Source organism: Cinclus cinclus, chromosome 14, assembly GCF_963662255.1.
Source record: "Cinclus cinclus chromosome 14, bCinCin1.1, whole genome shotgun sequence".
NCBI lineage: Eukaryota > Metazoa > Chordata > Aves > Passeriformes > Cinclidae > Cinclus > Cinclus cinclus.
Genome location: NC_085059.1, coordinates 14,723,275 through 14,743,498, shown reverse-complemented (window position 1 = coordinate 14,743,498; position 20,224 = coordinate 14,723,275). Strand labels below are relative to the sequence as shown.

The window sequence follows — 20,224 nt, the reverse complement described above, 5'->3', positions numbered from 1 at the left end:
TGGCCCCTGCCAGCCCTGGGGAGTGGTCTGGGGGTGGACTTGTCTCTGAGACATGATGGGGACTCCCAACAACAGGGGGACCCTTCAGCAGGTTGTGCACATGGCCCCACCTCTGCCATGGGGTTTGTCACTGGTGACGTGACAAAACACAGCCTGGTTTTTTACCCCCATTTCAAAAACAAACAAAATAGGGAATTTGTTAACTTGTGGTCAGCTCAGAAAGGAGAAGCTCCCGACAAGGGAGCTCTGGGAACGGTGCCCACGAGAAGAGGCACCCACTGCTTGAGAGGATCCTTCAGCAGCATTGGCTCCACACTGGGGACACCACAGTCCCTGGGGACATGGGTCCTGCTCTCCTCCTGCTCCTCACCACAGCTGGCTTCTGGCATGGTAAGTACACTGGCTCCCAAAGCCCCATGTCACTCCAGGGGAGTTTTGGGATGTGGTGAGGGTTCCCTGGGTGTCTGCTCCATTCCTCCTCAGGTAAGGAAGGGTGATGGCCTTGGTGGGGGCTGTGCCGAAACTGGACTAACAGGCACACAGCTCCTGCAGGTGGAGGGTGAAGCTGGGCTCCCAGTCATGTGTCCCAAATGGCAGCTGTGGGCTGGGATGGTCCCTTTCTGGAGGCTGCTGTGTGAAGTGGACGATGCTGTGAGCAGGCTTAAGGATCCTTGGCATGGGTAGGCAGAATGTCTGTGCTCTGTGGCACTGCAGGAAAGAGACACCAGTGCTGGAATCCAGCGCAACTTGGCTGTAGCCAAGTTCTTTCTCAAGGTCATCCAGAGCTGGCTGCAATTAGAGAGGGAGGGCAGTAGTGGAAAGAGGGTGTGTTGCTGGTCTGTATTGGCTCTGGAGCCTGGCTTGCTCTTGGCTGCCTGCAGCCCTGCCAAGGTAAGGCCAAGGAGGGTGGAGAGGTACATGTAGTATAGGCAGAACCTTGGCTGTGGGGGGATAGGAAAGGGAAACTTCCCACTCTTTGGGTCTGGATGGGGTTTAAGATGAAGGAATGGTTCAGCAGCAACTGTGTCCTGTGGGAAGCTCTTTCCAAAATAACACTTTTGCTCAAATGGAAGAGTTGGAGATGTTTGGTCTCTAGGTGAAGGAGTCAGGAAAATCAGCTGCATTGGCACTTTCCAAAGCACCTCATGCCCAGCTGGAGTGTCTGAGGATTGCTGGTTTCTGGTGGTGCTGGCACACACAGCAGGGCTGTAGAGCCAGGATATGATGGAAACAGAACTCAGCCAGCCAAGAAGGGAAAGGTGAACACATCTGTTTTTTGAGGCTGCAGAGATGGCCAAGAGGTGATAACCCACCAACCTCAAAAAAGAGTCACTAAGCCTCTTTTGAGGTTTACAACCAAAACAGTTGAAACCAGCATTACTAGTCTTGTATTTTGAGGTGCTGGGAACCTCTCAGGTCCTGTGTGGCACTCACCTTAGTATTCCTTTTGAGCATGCTTGGGGACACAGTGAGACTGTGGTGTGAAATCCTCCTTGTAAGGGGACAGCCTGTGGGGAAAACATTTAGCATGTGACAGGAAGGCAAATCCTCCTCGGGCCACTGCAGCACTTTTGTTTTCAGCCCAGGAGATTTGCATCCCTCTCTCACTTGTTTCATGTGAAATGACATTTGCAACATGTCAAGAAGAATTTTTTGCGTCTGCTGTGCTGGGAACTGGGTTGTGAAGGCTGAAGGGTTTTTCTTGTGTTTTTTTTTTTTTTTTTATTAATGATAATAGGGAATAGGCAGGTCTAATAGAGATCTGTGAGAGATCATAACACTAGCTGTCAGGATCTCTCCAAAGGTTCCTTGAGCCACTGGCCAGTGCAGATCACCATCTGTGACAAGTTCATGAGGCACTGTCTGCCATGTCAGGCTGTAGGACACACATTTGTGTGAGTACCAGCACTGCTGGCCATTTGCAGCACAAAGCTGCACCATGCCAAGGTTCTATACAGTAACAGCCTCCAGCTGGAGTCAGAGTCTGACTTCCTTCTCCTACCTCTTGGATTGCAAGTGCATCTTCTGTGACTACCAGGGCTGATGTGATGTGATGTGATGTGATGTGATTGTTGTGATCTGGGTTTTTGCTGAGGAAGGGTGAGGGGCTCAGATCAAGCAGAGGAAATGTTTTAAACCTGATCATCTTGTATCTGTGTTCTTGGGCATCCTGAGATGTATTCCTGGGAATTTTGTTTTCTTATTGTGGGTAATCTAAACCTCTGAGGTAGCAGCCCCAAGCAATGCTGTGACGAGCACACTTTTCTCCATTCCCAGTCCCCCAGATACTGTAGGTGACTATGGGGAAGGGGTCCTCAGAAATCAAACTTTTCCTTGCTATCACTGATGGTGGGACAAAGGAAGCTCAGGTCTGGTATGGGTCCCTCTCAGGGCCAGACCTTAGCCTAGTTACTCCCCAGAACTAACTCAAGATCCTGGTGGCTGGCTTCTGTGGTAAGGATCCTGGCACTTCTGTCATACCATCCAGCCTTCACTTCTTCACCAAATGCTCACCAGAGGAAAGTAGTGTTTTGTCTGGCACAGGAGAGACAGGGACAGAGCCTGCAGCTGGAAGGAGAGGTCATGGTTACACAACCCAAGTGTGGTAAAACCTCTGGCCAGCAGTTACTGGCAGCGCTGCGGAAGCTGCTGGAGAGCAGAAGAGAGACATCCTTGGGCTTCGTGCAAGATTGCACAGTGGTCAGCAGGGAGAAAGCTTCCCCCAGCAGCCCTGCTTCCCTATTCTGGAAAAGGACCCACTGCTCTGACTTATCCCCCAGCACACATGAAGGAGTCGGTGCTTGGGTGGTCTTCACCTCACCTTGTCCTGCATTTAGTGTCCCAGTCTTGTCCGTCCTCACTCCACCTGTGTGGTGCTTATATTGTTGGTGTGATTCTCTAGTGACAGCCTAAAGAGTTTTTCCTCACTGTTCTGGAGAGCACCTACCAGAGCTTTTTCTGGCCACAGCATCTCAGTAGTACCTGTAAGCTGGTGACAACAAAGATGCACAATGAGATGACTCCTGTTCGTTTTGTTTTCTTTCCTTGTCCTCCTGCTGTGGTCAAACCAAGGACAAGTGACAGCATGGTCTTTCTCTGAACTAGTTTGAATGCAACTCTGAGTCAAAAGAGCTTGGCTCCCCATGAAATGGTGCCAAAGCCCTGGATGTGGATGGATAGCCAAAGCAGAGAGTAGGTGAGGGAAAAGGATCCAATAACAAAAAGTTAAAGCAACAGAAATATCAAGCCCCACTAGAAAGCACAGCTTAGCAAGAAGGGAGGAATGTTTTGCCTCAGATATGTGGAAAATGTAGTTTTGTAAATGCTCTGAAGATCCTTGTTCTCTGCTTCTACCCAAAGGAGCAGTGACTTTAATCTAGGCTTTATCTGAGCTTCCCCATGGCAACTGTGTCATAGACACACACCAGCAACACTCTCCAGAGTCTTGAGTCTCATATCTTCAACCCTTTGTTGCGTGGAGGGAGTCATCAGCCCAAGATGGCTTAAATGATGCTCTTTGGGCTCTGATGTGGGGACCATGGATGGCACAGCCCTGAGCACAGCTGGTAGCCCAGGACACACAGTTGTACCTTGGGCATCACCTTCCTCCCCAAAAGAGCTGTGATCAGAGGTAGATGAGGATGGGGTGTGCTTCTGCTGGCTGTTACAGGGACAGTGTCCATGGCAGGAAGATCACTGCCTGCAGAGCAGTGAACTGATAAATTGTACAGTTCCCTTTATGTCAGTATTATTTCAATGAGGCTGTGTGTCCCTTTAAGATGAGGTTGGGTTAGCAACTGGGAAGGAAAGCAGAAGTGGGAGAATAGCCCTGGATAGGGGCTGGAAGGGGGTGTAGAGCCCCCCAAGCACAGATAGCCATTTGCAATGTGTTTCCTGTCCTCCCTGAGGGCCTGGCGTGGGGTGACTGTTCCACTTCTTCCCCAACCCCGTGGCATTGATTCATTTTGCACTTCCCCCACCCTAAATATAGGTGGTGACTCAAAGAACTTGCTGACAGGGCACAACAGGGAAAAAAATATTTCCCTCTAACACTAAGGCTGGAGTAGGACCCTGGTTCCCCTTTATTCAGCCAGCAGAGCAGGCATCTTCAAAGTAGAGATGCACCAGAACTCCATCTGGTTGTGATGCTGGTGTCTGCAGGGCTGGTATGTTGTATGGACAACTGCAGCTATGGCCTTTCATCAGCTATTTGTATTTTCCATGCCTCAGTTTCCTCTCCCAAATAGGAATAATAATGCTGTCTCTTTTCACAATGTTTTGTTGATGTCTTCAAGGACAATGCAGTGTGTGACTCCATGACACACATGAGGAGGTGTCCTTCAAAATCCAGTACTTGGCAAGAAAATGCCAGTCTTCCCAAATTATATGCACTGACTTTCTGCTCTGCAGGAGCCTTCCAGGTCTGTTCTAACTCAGCACCAGTGCAACAGAGAGCCCCATGCACCAAACTTGGCTTAAACTCCACCAAATGATGCTGTGGGCTAACCCAGTTCATAGAGCAGCTCCAGCTCGGCCACAAAAAGAAAACTATTGTAAGAAGAGACAAAAATCAACAGGAACAATTGCCGAGCTGGCATTTGCCCCAGTCAGCTCCAGATGATTGTTTTTCCTGTCTCAGTGCTCTAAATGTTCAAATGGCAGGGAAGAGGGAAGTGTGGAGGGTGGTGTTTTTTCCCTGAAATTCATTCCTTGGAGTATCAGGCCATATGGGTCTGGTAGGACAGAGAATTGGTGGAGTGATGAGAGCCAAAAAGACAGTCTGAATCCCAAGCTCAGCCTTTTCCTGATGCTGAGCTACTCCATTCCTAGCAGTGTGAACTCCAACAGAGGATCTGTAGGGATCATTTTTGCATTCTCACTTTCTCTTTCCCTTGCAGGCTCAGCATCTCCAGTGATCAGCCCTGACCTCCCTTTTCTGGTTGTCAACACGGGTGATCCAGTCCTCTTGCACTGCTCAGGAGACTCTGAAGTTGCATGGAGTAGCAAAAAGAATACATTCAGTAACCACACCATCAGCACACTCAGTATTCCCAAGGTCACTTTCAGGAATACAGGCACCTACAGCTGTGGTTATATCAACAGCAGTGACAAGGGCATTGCAGCCATCCACCTGTTTGTGCGAGGTAACCCTGCTTCTCTCTTCCCACCTCCACTGGCAGAACAGCCTCCCTCCAGGGAGCCACGGCACAGGTCCCTGTTTGTGTGCTTGAGGAGCAGTGCAGGCTCCTGGTAGAGCCACAATAAAGTGGGAATGGCTTTATCCCATGGTTAAAGCACTGGGATAAAGCACGGAGCTACATCTCAAGTACATGTTGATCTCTCCTGGACCTCTCCCTCCTTCCACTGCGGCTTCTCTTCATGAAAAAACAGGGATGTAAGTTTGTTCAGTGTTGTAATGAGCAGTGAGATTTGGAAATCCGAGAACCCTATTGCCAGTACCTCAGGTAAGGGAGAGAGTCATAGGAGTTAAATCCTCACAACTTGGCTTGAACCCCAAATATTATTTTACCCCTGAAGAAGCTATGCTGTGGCAGCTCTACCACTTGCCTTCACTCCTTCCCTTGTACTAGAGGTGCTGCCCTGAGCAGGGAAGCTGGAGGTCTCATAAGTGAAACTAGCACCATGGTGAAAATTTAATTAGAGGTATGCACACTTTTCAGCATCTCTTCTTTAGACATTTGTGAGCTGTTTGCTGTGATCCCCTCAAATGCCTTAGCTGGAACTGGGCTTGTCATGGGAGTGTTTGGAGGCTGAGTCAGGCAGGCTGAGCAGGACTGAACTCCTGCTGGGCAGCACTGCTGGACACTTGCCTTTGCTGGGGTGTGTTTCTCAGCTTCAGTGCATTTCTGATCCTTCTCACGAGCCTATCCTGTCTCTGCAGATCCCGATAATGTGTGGTACACCCCCCATTTCCGGATCCGGGGAGTTGAAGGTGGGAATGTCGATCTCCCCTGTCTCATCACAGCCCCCGAGTACGGATCCAGTGTGACTTTGATAATGGATGATGCCTCTCCTCTCCCACCTGGGACCAACTATTCCTTCAGTGCTGAGAAAGGAGTAAGGCTGTACAATGTGCAAAGCAAGCATAAAGGTTCTTACCGATGCCAAGCACAGATAAATGGAAAAATAAAGAATTCATCAAGAATAAGGCTGGTTATGGAAGAAGGTAAAGAACGGGGGTTGTTGCTGTCCTAAGGGCCACAAATAGCTAAGATGGCCACAGTAGATAGTTAAGGAAAATCTCCTTGCCAGTGGCAAGGAGAAAGAAAGAAAGACCTGAACTTGCAGTTTCCAAAGGTTATTTAATGGAGGCCAAATTCCATCAGCCTCTGGCAAATTGGTTCCTTCAGATGGGTTTGTAGGGGTTCAGCAGTCTTCAAAACTTTGCAGGCACTGTCACAGACCAGACAAAAATGTCCATCAATCCCTCCAATGTTCTGCAAGTCCTCAGGCCCTGATGCTCCATCTGGAACCACAGCAAAAGTTTCTCCTTCCCTTTCAACCCACAGTCCTGACTTCTGTGTTCTCCCCACCTGTACTGCTTCCCACAGACACGTGCTCAGAAGGGAGTGGTGGTCACTAGGGAAGGGGAAGAGCAGGGAGTAAAGAGGCTAAAGAGGATGGAAAGGAGGAGGAAAGATCATAGAATAGAGTCATAGAATAGTATGGATGGGAAGAGACCTTCAAAATCATCTAGTTCCAAGCTCTCTGCCACAGGCAGGGATGCTACCTGCTAGATGAGGTTGTTCAGGCACCACCTAACCTGGCCTTGAACACTTCAGGATGGGGTGGAACCTGTGCCAGTGCCTCACCACCCAAGGTAGCCAGGTCCTGAGGAGTCTCCAAAGCACATGGAATCACTGGACAAGCTGACACTGGATCTTTCCCTGCTTGCCTTTGTGCAGCCCTGGAGCAGCCTGTGTCAGTGATGATGGACCCTGCAGACCACGTGCGAATCGTGGGCGAGCCTTTCCAAGTCACCTGCACAGTGATTGCTCCTTCCCACAAGTACGACATCAGATGGGTGACAGCAGCAAAGACAGTAAGTTGGGGTGTGGAGCTTTCCTGGAAACTGGGGGACACAGGGTGGCAAGGACTGCCCAGACTCACACCAAAACCTTGCACTACCCAACCAAAGCAGCTATCCAAGCTGTAGAAATTTGAGTCACCTTTCTTTGGGGTGACATAGGATTAAGAAACACATGCCTGTTGTCAGAATCATGATTCAAGAGAGGAGAGTGTGTTGTTTCAGCTGAGTTTATTGGACAGGAGCCACAGTACCTATTAAAGCAACATTTCTCCATCCAGCCCTGTCAGGGCTTATAAAGCAGCAAACATTTTCAGGACAGTGTTCTCCATAGAAAAGATACATCTGAAGAAAAGGAATATATTTCAAAATCTCTGTGATACTGACTTCTAACTGCTAGATGGTTAGATGAGGTGTGCTGGAGGTCCTTATTATAACTGATGTCTTTATTAAGGAGATGAAACAACACACAAGGCATGTTTGGATCACACAGTGTAGGGCCAAGTTGCAGTCAGAAGACTGCCAATAGCTACAACCTGACTGCTGTGGAATATCTGCCCTGGATCCTTGGGTTTCATGCATCTCTGGTTGCTCTCAGTGATGAGCTCTTTAGCCCACAGCAGGTGTGGTGTATTTGCTCTGCCTTTCCAACATGTGCTGTTCCCCCTCTGCCTGACAGGTCATGAGAACTAAAAGGACTGACTTTGAGAATGGTAACTACTTCATCAGTGACACCCTGTCCGTGTCAGCTGTGACCATGGAGGACAGTGGGAAGTACATCTGTGTAGCTAACAATTCAGTAGGATTCAGGAATGCCTCAACAATGCTTCAGGTAGTAGGTGAGTACTCCCCCAAAAGCCTAGTAGGGCTGAATCATATGTAGCCTTGAGTATCTGCTGCTTCTGTCTCCATCCTCTTCCTAGATTTTTTGTTGAAAACAGAATTTTCACTTGTGCCTGAGGGCTTGCATTTAGCTGCTAGGAAAGGAAATGATCCCTTCATATTTTGAGGGGCCAGAGGACATGTTTTGGGCTCTGGATGAAAAATTGCAGTGCTCTTCTCAGTCTCTATGCATTTATAAACAGCTTTGAAACAGTAAAAAGGGAATGGGGCAAGGTTGTGCTGGAAGACCAGGAAATATTGGTTAGAAGGAAGGGTGAGCCACATGAGCAGAGTAGGGATCTTTGTCTCTTCCAGCCACAGAGGCACACAAGAGCATTCAGGTCTATTACACACTTGTTTTTATCTCAAGATGGAAAAATTCATCCTCACAGCTAACAGGCTGGAGTTTGCTGATGATCCAAAGCTGCTGCATACCACAACCCAGACAGAATGCTCAGTCTGAGTTATTTCCTAGTGAGAAGCCAGGATTTTAGCTAAAGGGCCTGTCTTCTATAAACAATTAGGAGATACTGTTTTAGCCTCATCACTTCTTAGGATACAGCATGTAAAACTTATTTCTTCATGAGACTTTCTAAGATTTTCTAGCTCTCCTCAGGCAGTGTAATCCAAGGTGCCATGACAAAGAAGTAATTTAAGAGTACTCCTTTGGGAGCACACCTGTATAATGTTTCATTCCTTCCTGCAGTCTTCCAGCTGAGGCTGCTCTTTCCAATAATGATCCATTTGTGGAGCTGGTATAAGGTTATTCCAGGTCTCTGGACGTGCCTGCTGACAGTCATGCTCTCCTCCATCCTGCAGAGAAAGGTTACGTGCACCTGATCCCAGGGCAAGCCACCAGCCAGGAGATTGCTCTGGGAGAGAGTGTGAAGCTGCAGGTCCATATTAAGGCTTACCCAAAACTTGTCCAATGCTTCTGGGAACACATTAATCCCTTGAAGAACTCTAAACCCTCCATATTCAAGGGCGAAACAGTCTCTGGAAACAACTGGTATGTGAGCTTTGTCTTCTACACTGGCTATGGCATGTGTCCAAGAGAGCTTTCCTTCAGAAAGTCAGGACCCATTCTACAGAAAACTCTCTGGTTTTAAAGAGGGGGAACTCTTCTGCTTTTTTCGTTTTCTCTTTCCAGTATTATCAGCAAACCACAGTATGATCAGATCAAGGAGGACACCACCCTCCCCTAAATTAGCAGCCTTCTCTTTAGAAAGCCTCATGGAAGGCAGTATCACGTTTGTGATCTGCTTGTTCAATTCTGCACTTTCCTTGCCAGAATAAATTGCAGGAGTGGATAAAAAAAAAAAAAAAGCTGAATTCCTTCACTGGTCCTTGGACCCATCCACTGCTCTGAGGTTGAAAGAGTGTGCTCTGAGAGGCACTGAGAGCCCCATGACAAGAGAACTCACAAATGTTGTTATGTGAATATGATCTAACAGAGGGTTCAGGTCTGCTCTTCCAAAGCCTGAAGCCAACTGAGTCCAAGGGGAGACTGAAAGAAAATCATTGAATTTGTTGGGATTTTGGGAAATTCCTCTTTCATTTTTTTAGAAACAAAAAAAAAATTCCACAAGAGGGACTGTGCCACTTGGCAAAAAATACAGCTTTAGGGTGAACTCTTTCTTGCACTGGGGGCAGAGGGGAGTGTGCACTAGGGAGCACAACTTCATGGAGAAACTCATTCTGCCAAAGGCAGGAGGACCAGCATCCCGTCACCCTTGAAAGACAATTATTCAGATGTTAAATTATTTCTGAGCATTCCCCTACCTGTAGCCTTTCAGAAGTGCTGAAGTGCACTTGGTGGCAAAAGTGCTTCCTCTAAGGAAGATTAGACCCTCCTTACTTCCCCTGAGGAATCAACTAGCAGTCTCCCTAATGGGCTGGGATTAGTGCTGGAAGGGTTCACTCCTCCAGAGCACAGGAAGCAGCAGCATCTCGCTGAGCAAGACCTGTGTGCTCTTCACAGTGTTTCTCTCTGTGAGCAGGCACAACAACACACTCTTCCTGAACCGCCTGAAGGAAGGAGAGGGAGGGTTCTACACATTTTATGCCTTCAACAATGTGACCAGTGAATCAGTTACCTTCAATATCTCTCTGAAATGTAAGTGCTTGTCCATTCTTTCACCCTGCTTGCCCCTGGGACTGCTTCCCAATTGGAAAAAAAAATTGGTTGAGGTACCAGGCTGCTTCCAGCTCCGTACCCACAGGACACACAGACCCAGCCCAAACCTGCCTGTGTGCAGCACAGGGGTTCCTTCTGGTTTATTGTTGCACACATGGAAAGGAAACCAGAGCATGAAGGATGTGCTCTTCCTCTGGTCATGGCATTCACTGTTTATGTGACTTCCCCAACAGCTTCTCCAAGGGTGTGCAAAATCAAGGTGCCAGCCGATGACTCCGGCGTCCTTCAGTGCGTGGCCATCGGGTACCCTGCCCCACGCATAGAATGGTACCAGTGCCCCGTTCACTCCGACAGGTGAGAGCTGCCTGGGGGACTGAGTACCCCCAGGCTGTGCCCCTGACCTTGCCAAGCTGGCATTTGCTGAGCAGCACCACATGGGCTCCTGGGCAGGCAGTACAGCAGAGCCTGTCCAGTAACAGCAACAGGGATGTTGCTCTGCTGGAAAAAGAGGTTCTTGGGGTCTGCCTGAGAAGAGGGGGTACTTTCTATTCCTAAAGTCCTGAGCTTGGAGAGATTGTCCACCTGTGATTCATGTTCTTCCCATGCTTTTCCAAGGAACATGTGGATCCCTTGGAGAAGTGCCCTTGTGTATTTTGCTGTAGAGATACATCCTGGCTGGTCCAGTAATTTTTTTTAGGACTTCCACAGGTCTGAGGCTCTGCAGAGCATGGGTTTACTGAGCTACAGAGTCATGGGAAGGAACTGCAGCTGCTTGGACAGGGCTATTGTGTCTCAGAACCAGCCCCACTGAAGGGATTGAGGGCAGAACACATAAAATGTTAATTATGTGTGCTGAGCCACATAAAGGCAATCATGGCTCTGTCTATACAGGGCTGAGGTGTTCAGGGAGAGGTCTTTAAATGGGCAAAGAGTAACACATCTCACAGAGCTGCTACCCAAATTCCCTGTGTCTCTTCTCTAGTCTGACACCCCCACTCATCTGTGTGCTGCTGTGCTGCAGAGGAGCACTCGCTGTCTCCTCTTGCCATCCCTACAGGAGCACTCACTGTTTCCTCTTGCCATCCCTGCAGGTACAGTGAGGACTACAGATTGATACAGAATGACTCCAGACCCCAGGTGGTAAATATGTTGCCCTTCCAAGAGGTGGAGGTGGAGAGCATCATCCTCTTCGAGGAGCTGGGTGACAATTTCACCTTCTGCTGCGTGGCCATTAACGGGGAAGGGAACACCTCTGATGTGTTTCACTCACTCACCATCACCAGTAAGATACAAACCATCAGCTTGGTAGAGTGGGGGAGAATCTGGGGGCTTTGAGATTACATCCTTTATGTGTATCCCCACTGTCTTGCAAGAGAGCTAGAACAGATTCCACAAGTCCTTTATCCTCACAGACCTGAGGCTTTGGCATTTGCCAGTCCTAAGAGCCATGCGGGAATTTCTGTTTGGGTTATAGCCTGAAGCCAAAGGCTGAGCCACACCATGAGCATCTTATAACTGCAGGAATCAGCTCCAGGGCATGGGGCATCCAGCAATTTCTCAGCCCACATAAATACATGGGTTGCATCTTTTGGTGGGGCTACTCTTGCTGCACAGATCTTGGTCCCCAGTCAATCTGACCAGTACCTGGTGCTGTTTGTGTGGAAATAGGGGGGCATGAGGAGAGCCATTGATGCCTAGAGTTTGGCATCAAGACTGTCCTTCAGCTCCCAGCAGTTCCCAAAAGGGTGTACAGAGGGCAGTGCTGGGGTGCGTGGCATACAGAGGAATCCAAAGGGAATAGGTGGGCAAAATGCTCCCAGAGCTGGGGTTGAAATAAGAGTGCTTACTCATTCTCCTTTTTTTCCTCTTCCAGGTAGTGTCATGGCCCTCCCAAACAAGCTCTTCAACCCTGTTCTCTCAGCCTGCATAGGTGCATTGGTGCTGCTGCTCCTCCTACTCCTCTTCCTGCTCTACAAGTACAACCAGGTCAGATTCTTTGCTGCAGGGCTAGAGCTGCAAGGGCTGCCCAGCCTCAGAGGCCACGGAGCCTTTCCTGGCAGCCAGGGCAGGGACCACTTAGCTTGGAGGTACCAGGCAAACTGTCTCCTTTACCTCCCCTGCCTCCCAGCTTCCCACTGGAATTTCCTGCTACAGAGCAAAGCTCATGCATCCAACTCAGTGAATTAATACCTCCCCTGCCCTGGTCCTTCAGTCTTGGACCCCACAGATCAGTGTGGTTATTGTTTGGTGCCAGACAAAGGTGCTTACTCTGTGCTGTCAATTGCAGCTGGGTTTGCTCATGGACTGAATTAAGGGAGAAAAAAAAAAGTGGTTTGCAGTTTGCATCTACTTTTTATTCCGCTCACTGCTTTATAAAAAACTGGTTTTATGGAGAAACAGGATGATGTTAGAAGAAGTTTGTTTCCAGGAAGACTTGGTCACTATTTTTATATAAGAACTTGCCCCATTTTCTCTGCAATTCATTCCAGCATTTGGATTCCTTCTCTGTTTTTTCCACAAACTGAACCAATCAGCCACCTCACCAGTGGGTGAAAATCTCCTGGTTTTCATCTCCCCCTTTTGGCACCTTTCCTTTGACAGCCTATCAAGGCTGAAGATTTTGCAGCAAAGTTCTGGTGCTGGGTGTTAGAAGATCCATCAGAACCCTCTCTCAGACAAGCACCTACAGCTTATCACTGCCTTTGAACAGTGGTCCAGAGACAGAGAAAGATGGATCAATGTGCAAGCACAGGTCTGAAATAAATAGCTTTTTGGAAGGGCTTGCAAGACGAAGAGGAGCAGGATGTGTCTACAAATAGCACAGTTACCTATCTCTGACAGCTACCAGTCTTCTCTGCTCAAGGACTCCAGCACTGCTTCTCTGCATTGCCTGGTTACTTCTGCCATGACATTCTTGGAAAAGAGAAACACTTACTTCTCTTTCTCCTTTTTTATTTTACCCCTGTAAGGGAAGTGGGGCTGGGCCAGCTCCACTGTTCTGCTGTGTTCAGCAGCCAGGGGTCCAAGGAAGGAGACACAATGGGGACATCTTCCTCCAGCACCAGCTGGGCACTGTCAGCCACTTCTTGGTGGGACATGCTAGATATCCCAGCTCTGCCGTCCCAAATAATGGCAAAAGACTGCTTCCAGGGACAGGAGAGCCTCCCTCAGTCATAGGTGATGACTTGGGGGGACTTCATAACTGCAAAGACTTCAGGCTGTCCAGAAAAAGCCTCTCTCAGTCAGTCCAGATTCAAAAGATATTTGGTGGGCTGAAATCTGTATCTTCCCTCTGCGCCTGCAGAGTGAGCTTGGGTGGATACTGGGGCTGGGGAACCCTCCCAGCTTGGGAAACACAGCGTAACTGGAGTCTCTTCCTTACAGAAACCCAAGTACCAGGTGCGGTGGAAGATCATTGAGGCCTGTGAAGGCAATAATTACATCTTTATTGATCCCACTCAGCTTCCATACAATGAAAAATGGGAGTTTCCAAGGAACAACCTCCAGTTTGGTAAGAAACCTTCCCTGCTGCTTGCCTGGTGGCATAAAGCTCATCACAGAGCTGAAATGCTTCAAGAGTCAGAGCCAAAGCTTTGGGTGGTATCCAAAGCTGCATCCAGACATTCCAGCAGCATCCTTAAGCAGGCCTTGCTGCTCTCTTCCACACAGAGTGCCAAGTGGTAGGGTGTAGCCTGCCTCCCTCCTCCTTTGCTCCAAGGAAGGCTGCAGGGATCACATCCTTCTTGCATGTGGGGTCATTCCTAAGGCACAGGGTTGGTGAGGCAAAGTTTGGAGATAGCCTCTTTCACACCATCTTTGCTTACAGTAGAGTTCCCCAGGGATGTTTGCCAGCTCCTGACTAAAGGATGTGTCATCCTGTGCGAGCCCAGCAGGAATCCCCATCGACCAGACATCCTCCTCAAGGCTGTGTGCAGGACAGCTGCTCACTCTTTCTCTATAAAATGTCTTACAAATACTTGTTCTTCCTCTCTGCAGGAAAAACTCTTGGGGCAGGAGCCTTTGGAAAAGTGGTAGAAGCCACAGCTTTTGGACTGGGCAAAGAAGATTCGGTGCTCAAAGTGGCTGTGAAGATGCTAAAGTGTGAGCACAGAGCAACTTGCAAGGGCTGAAATCCTCCAAGCTCCTCTGGGCAGGATGTAGTGTGTGCTCACCACAAGTTGGTGCTCACAGGCTGCAAGAGCTACTTTTTAGAGTCCTTTCTGTGCTAAGTACCAGATGTTGAAATCACACTACTACCTTTTTTGTGGACAGGAGGAGGTCAGAGGCACAGTTAGAGGACAGTTTTCACTCTAAATGTGTCTCCTCCTTTTGTTCCATAACTCTGTCAACACCTTTTTCTGTCTTCTCCCCCTTGTACCTCCCTCACTCCTTCACACAGTCTTCCTCTCCCCTCACAGCATCAGCAGACACGGATGAGCAGGAGGCTCTCATGTCTGAGCTGAAGATCATGAGTCACTTGGGACACCACGAGAACATTGTTAACCTGCTGGGGGCATGTACCTGTGGAGGTAGGATCCCCCAGCCCTGCTGCCCCCTCAGACCCCTGACAGGGCCCCTCCTCTGAGGCACAGCATGAGCTGATGAGCTGTGTGGATTCTGCTGCCCTCCCAGGGAAAGCAATCCCCAGGACAGGTCACAGCAGCATCATTCCTTAATGAACCCTTTCTGCTGCTCTCCCAGGCCCAATCCTTGTCATCACCGAGTACTGTCGCTATGGAGATCTGCTGAATTTCCTGCGGAAGAAGACTGAATCCATAATTATCCAGGATTCTGGCCTGGACACCTCTTTAGACAGTGCTGCTGACTACAAAAACGTTGAGTTAGAGAAAAAATACATCCGCAGGTAGGAGCAGAGCTCAGGTGGCTGCAGGGCTGAGCGATGCAGGGCCTGGGTACTCACTGGGACAAATGTGAAGAGCATTGTGCTAGAGAGAGATCAAGGTCAAAGATCTGGAGACTGGCAGGATACCAGGATGTAAAAGCCACTGGGGTTGCATCTATTTAAACCTGGTTATAGTTCTGAGTTTTTCAAAGAGTTTGACAGCAGTCATTGAATATCCCACAATAAATCCAGGTTTCAGCTCAGTCTATCCTTCCACAATTCAGAAAAAAAACAACTGTTTGGCTTCCTGCACTATTGGGTACATGGTTTTGGTAGGATGAAGCTGACTGCTCCCCATCAGCCAAGAGCTTAAAAAAGGGGAACAGTACTTGGAGCCCCATAACACACAGGGCCCAGGTCCCCTTTCTGAATCAGCTTCAAGTTTGCCTTTGCCCTTAAGCACCTGTCTAAGTCACCTTCTGCAGGCAGGCATGTGGTTTCTCCTCTTGGTGGGTATGGAACAGGGCAGAAGGTAGTGCTGGAGGGTTCTAACAGCCTGCCCCCCTCTCTGCTGCTTCTCACTCAGTGACAGTGGCTTTTCAAGCCAGGGTTTGGAAACATATGTTGAAATGAGGCCTGTGTCATCATCATCATCTTCAGCAGCATCAGATTCTGCGCAAGTCAGGGGTGAGTCAAGGGCTCATTTCTGTGATTTCATGATTTGTTTCTTTTGGCCATCCTGTTGTGTTGTGGTTCCCAGAACTAAACCAACCACAGTTTGCATTCCTCACCAGCTTTGCAGCAAATCTAAATCTCTGCTTTGAATTTCAGGGAGAAGCTCAGAGGAAGAAGATGAAGCCAGGGAGGATCTCCGTCCCCTCAATCTCTCTGACCTGCTACAGTTCTCCAGCCAGGTGGCCCAGGGCATGGCATTCCTCTCATCAAAAAATGTGAGTGCCAAGAGGATCACTGCCCCCAGCACACCAAGTGGGAAACACCAGTCCAGCCAAGCAGGAGCCACTTATCCTGGCTGAAGAAGGCTGGGGATGTCTTTGGATGGGGTAGCCAAGCTCAAGCAAGCTGCTGTGAGAAATGGGCCTCTCTGCTCTGTCTGTTGGGTTCAGACAGGCTGGGCTCTGGTGTTGCCTCCAGAGCCCTTGTCTCCCATGGCCATCATGGGACAGCAGTGTTACAGGGGGAACCTAGGGCTGTGCATCATGCTGGTCTCAACATTTTCTCCCCTGCTTTTACATGAGATCAGGAACTTTGTTGTGAAGCTTTCTCACTTTGGCAACATCCCTGCTACCTCAGGGACAAGGAACTGAAAGTGCCTGTTGAGCTGACTGCCAGAGCTGGCTCAGAGAGTCCGAGTCACCCTGTGACTGTTTCAAAGATGAGGACATGGTGTCAACAGGCCCTGGTTCTGAGCCTCCCGCTATGGGGAATATGACAGCCCCATGAGTGATTAAAGAATAGAGCATGAAATGTCATGGTGTCTCAGCATTGCAAGTGAAGTGCTTGAAAGACAGCTACAAGCACAGAGTTTGTATATGACACGGTGTCTTAGACAGGGGTTCTTCAAGAAGTATGTTTCCCTTGCCCCTACAAGTGTTGTTTTGATGGCTGGCCTAAGCTGTAGGGAATTTTTTAGGGGGGCCCACTGCTGAGGGCCAGTGACTGGGTCTCAGATGTGGTGTCTTCTCCCCAGTGCATCCACCGGGACTTAGCAGCCAGGAACGTGCTCATATCAGATGGACGGGTAGCCAAGATCTGTGACTTCGGCCTGGCCCGGGACATCATGAATGACTCCAATTATGTTGTGAAAGGCAATGTAAGTAATAAAAACGGGCACAAGAGAAGGTACAAGGGTAGGAGGGGCTGGAGCAAGAAAGACAGACAGGGTGTAGCATAAGCTGCCAGCTTGTCCCAGTCTGCAGGACTCTCTGCTCTTCCAGGCCCGCCTGCCCGTGAAATGGATGGCCCCAGAGAGCATCTTTGACTGCATTTACACAGTGCAGAGTGATGTGTGGTCTTACGGCATCCTGCTCTGGGAGATCTTCTCCCTTGGTAAGAAAGAAGCAGCTTGCGAACCTCTTTTGTTTTCCATGGCTCACTACTGCCCTAACTTATCTGCAGAAAAATTTCCAAGAAAGGAGGAAGGTTGACAAAAATCTAGGTTTATCAGGGCTGTAAAACACTGTGTTATGTTTCCAGAGGGACCACTCAAATAATCCCACATCTTTTTCTCTAACTCCAACCTCCCTGGGTAGCACTGGCTCAGGTGATGCTGCAGGCTGCCTCTTCCAACCTCTCAAGGCTGGAGCACTGGACCCTCTGGTCTGAGAGCCACCTCTGCTCCTTTTACTGTCACAGGGAAGAGCCCCTATCCCGGCATGGTGGTGAACAGCAAGTTCTACAGCATGGTGAAGCAGGGATACCAGATGGCCAGGCCTGACTTTGCTCCCTTGGAAATGTGAGTGGATGCACTGAGCTTCACACAGCAGTGGCAGGGGGGCTGGAGCTGCCTCATGGCAACAGGCAGGGACATGGCACATTGCCTACAGCTCTGCCTTCTCCTCCCAGGTGTCTGCCTTGAGGTTAAGGATGGATCCTACCAGGCTGCTCCTTGCTCCTGTAGGAAAACAAGGCCTGGGGCAGTCTATCTCCTGTTTAGGGACAGGAGAACACTCACATGTCTACATTCCTGAACTTCGTGGGATTTTCTTCTTTTTTTAGTTAGGTTCTTTTGACTCTATGATTATGAGAAGACAAGCCTGAGTAGGCTACAGGAGGGTAATAGGTGTAAGCCTGAAGCCTTGGTGGCATAAAGCTTCTTGTTGATTAGTTTGCTAATCAACAGTGCCCACCATTCCCTGGAGCACTGCACTCACCATGGGATTTTTGGAAGGACACAAGGGACTGCTCAGTACTGGTGTCCCTGACATATAGAGTGCTGCAGGGAAGAGCCTGGGACTGCAGACCCTCCAGCAGGACCATGCAATTTCCCTGTCCCCATTTGGCCCTGCAGGTACAGGATCATGCAGGCGTGCTGGAGCCTGGAACCCACACGGAGACCTACCTTTGACCAGATTGGCTGCTTCATCCAGAAAGAGCTGGAGGTACATAAGGAGCAGGTGAGGACCTCTGGAAAGAAGGGGGAGGATGTCTTTCCCCCTCCATGAACACAGCTTCTGGACACATTTTCTGTGATATCCCTTACCATTAGCTGATGGGAACAGTGTAGTGTTGGTAGGAAGTGCAGAGAGGCATCCAGCTGAAGGGTTAAGTCACTCCCCACCACGGCCGAAGAGGGCTGGTCAAGGAAGCACAGCTTCTTGGCAGAAACCTTTTTGTGGCAGGCAGTCATACACTACCAGCACAGCACCCTGCCCCATTCCTCTGGGCTTGCTGTGCATTCTCTCAGGACTAGCTGTCCACAAAAGCACCACCCTGCCTGTTAGTCATGCCCTGTGGGCACTGCAAAGGGTGGCAATGTGGAGTGAGCACATCTCCAGCTGGTCACCCACACAGGAGCAGGTGTCATACACAATCAAAGGGACCAAAACACACTCGGGGTGTTGTGTTTCTCCCTTTTCTTTCAAGGACTACACCAACCTCCCCTCTGGTGCTGAGGAAGACAGTGGCTGTGACACCTCTGGCTGCTGTGAGGAGTCCTGCGAGCAAGAGGAGAGTGGGCAGCCCCTTCTCAAGGGCAACAACTACCAGTTCTGTTAGGTGGGATCTTCACCCTGGGGTTGATCCTTGTTCTGGCTACAGAGAGCTCACCCTAGGACACAGACACCTTCTGCTTTGGCCTTCTCTGTGCTTTCTGAAGTGTGAGTGTTACAGACTCTCTCACCAAAAGGAGAGCAAAGGACTCACTGTGGGGTCCTTGGAGTCTTATCTCACACATAGCATAGAGCTGTTAGGATGCTAACAGGCTCCATCTCTACAAGGCACACAGAAGTCCCCATCACCTGCCTCCCCATGCCCCAGAGAAGGCTGTGGGAGTATGGGTTTTGTAGTTTTTAAATATATACTAGTCACAGTCAAGTGAGACTTTTACAAGTGTCACCCACATTACTGAACCCTTGTGTTTTATAAGCACATTTTGAAATATGTCTTGGCACCAGAACTGCTCCACACACCTTCCTGACCGTCCTGCTCTCTTCCTTTTGACAGTCTGACCCTGGACACTGCAGTGTGTTTAGATATAGGTAAAGCTTCTACAGCATTAAATATGCATTAACCCCTACACTTCCTCGTGCAATCCACCTCTCTGCAGCTGATGCTTCTGCAGGGAGTGTTTGGGTGAAGTGAGCCATAGAGCCAACCCCAGGGTTATGTGAACTTTTGCCTCACTAACAGGACAGAGGGACAGTTCTTTCTCAGGTAAAATACAGCAGGAAACAGTGCTCTTCCATGAGAGCACTGAACACAACTCAAATCCAAGAAAGAATGGCAGCTTAAAGAGGTCTAGAAATTATCAGTATTACATATCATACAGAACTTCTGAGTTACTGAGCACGTAGCAATCACTGCCTTTGCCACTATTACAGACTTGTACTAAATTTCCTAAACGTACTTTAAATAGTGCAACTGAGGTGATTTTTTTCATAAGCTAGGGCCTAATGCCCTTCAACCTATTTCTCAGCTAGCTCTTGCTCAGGGCTACTACTGCCCCAGCCACCCAGTCCTGTGTACCTACCTAAAAGAGCTAAAGAACCTTCCTTAGCTTCACCTGATTCAGTGGGTAAAGGATCTCTATTCCAGGTACAGGCAAACTGCAACTGACAGGGCTCAGGCAAACAACTGCAGTGCAGGTGGCCTTTGTCACACTCCGAGCAATTCCATTGTGGGCCATTTCTGGGTCTATTAAACCTGGTTTTATGCTAACACCAAGTGATTCATTCCTCCTTACTAAATGAAAAGCTAATGCAACTCTCTGTCAGCATTATAAAAAATAAAATAAGTTGTTTAACAAAATGAGACTCTGCTAGGGCTCTAAGGACTCTTCTCAGAGGGGAACAGCTCAGAGCATGGGTGATGCACTGGCCTACCCACTCACCCTGTAACTCTGTTCCTCAGTACCAGTTCTCAAAACCACTTATTTCTTGTGTAATGCAAAAACTAAATAAAAGTAAGGGTTTAAAGCTCTGAAGTACTCCCTGTGCATGGATATAATGGAATATAATTTAAATTGTGATGATGGGCCATCTGACAAGTCACCATGTGGCACATGGCAGCAGTCTCTGGGGCAAGTGCAATGTCAAAGGCAGGGAAAATGAAGAAGAGATTCAGCAGTGTTTGTGCC

The 20,224-nt window shown here is 48.9% G+C and overlaps 1 protein-coding gene across 2 annotated transcripts; it reads left to right on the top strand.

Moving 5' to 3' along the window:
* Positions 1 to 239: 239 nt before the first annotated feature.
* CSF1R (colony stimulating factor 1 receptor) lies at positions 240 to 20,205 on the top strand. Of its 2 annotated transcripts, none has more exons than XM_062502549.1 (21): positions 240 to 390; positions 4,899 to 5,144; positions 5,903 to 6,187; positions 6,927 to 7,063; positions 7,728 to 7,887; positions 8,750 to 8,939; positions 9,931 to 10,046; positions 10,301 to 10,421; positions 11,159 to 11,349; positions 11,941 to 12,053; positions 13,452 to 13,578; positions 14,064 to 14,168; positions 14,486 to 14,596; positions 14,769 to 14,931; positions 15,497 to 15,597; positions 15,742 to 15,860; positions 16,619 to 16,741; positions 16,866 to 16,977; positions 17,284 to 17,383; positions 17,939 to 18,044; positions 18,514 to 20,205. In XM_062502549.1, exons 1-21 carry the CDS (start codon positions 342 to 344, stop codon positions 18,643 to 18,645), a joined length of 2,907 nt encoding a protein of 968 aa, XP_062358533.1. In that variant the 5' UTR covers positions 240 to 341; the 3' UTR covers positions 18,646 to 20,205. The 2 variants fall into 2 exon arrangements, with proteins under 2 accessions (XP_062358533.1, XP_062358534.1); XM_062502550.1 differs by having other exon boundaries at positions 15,497 to 15,601; positions 15,749 to 15,860.
* The last annotated feature ends 19 nt before the right edge of the window (positions 20,206 to 20,224 follow it).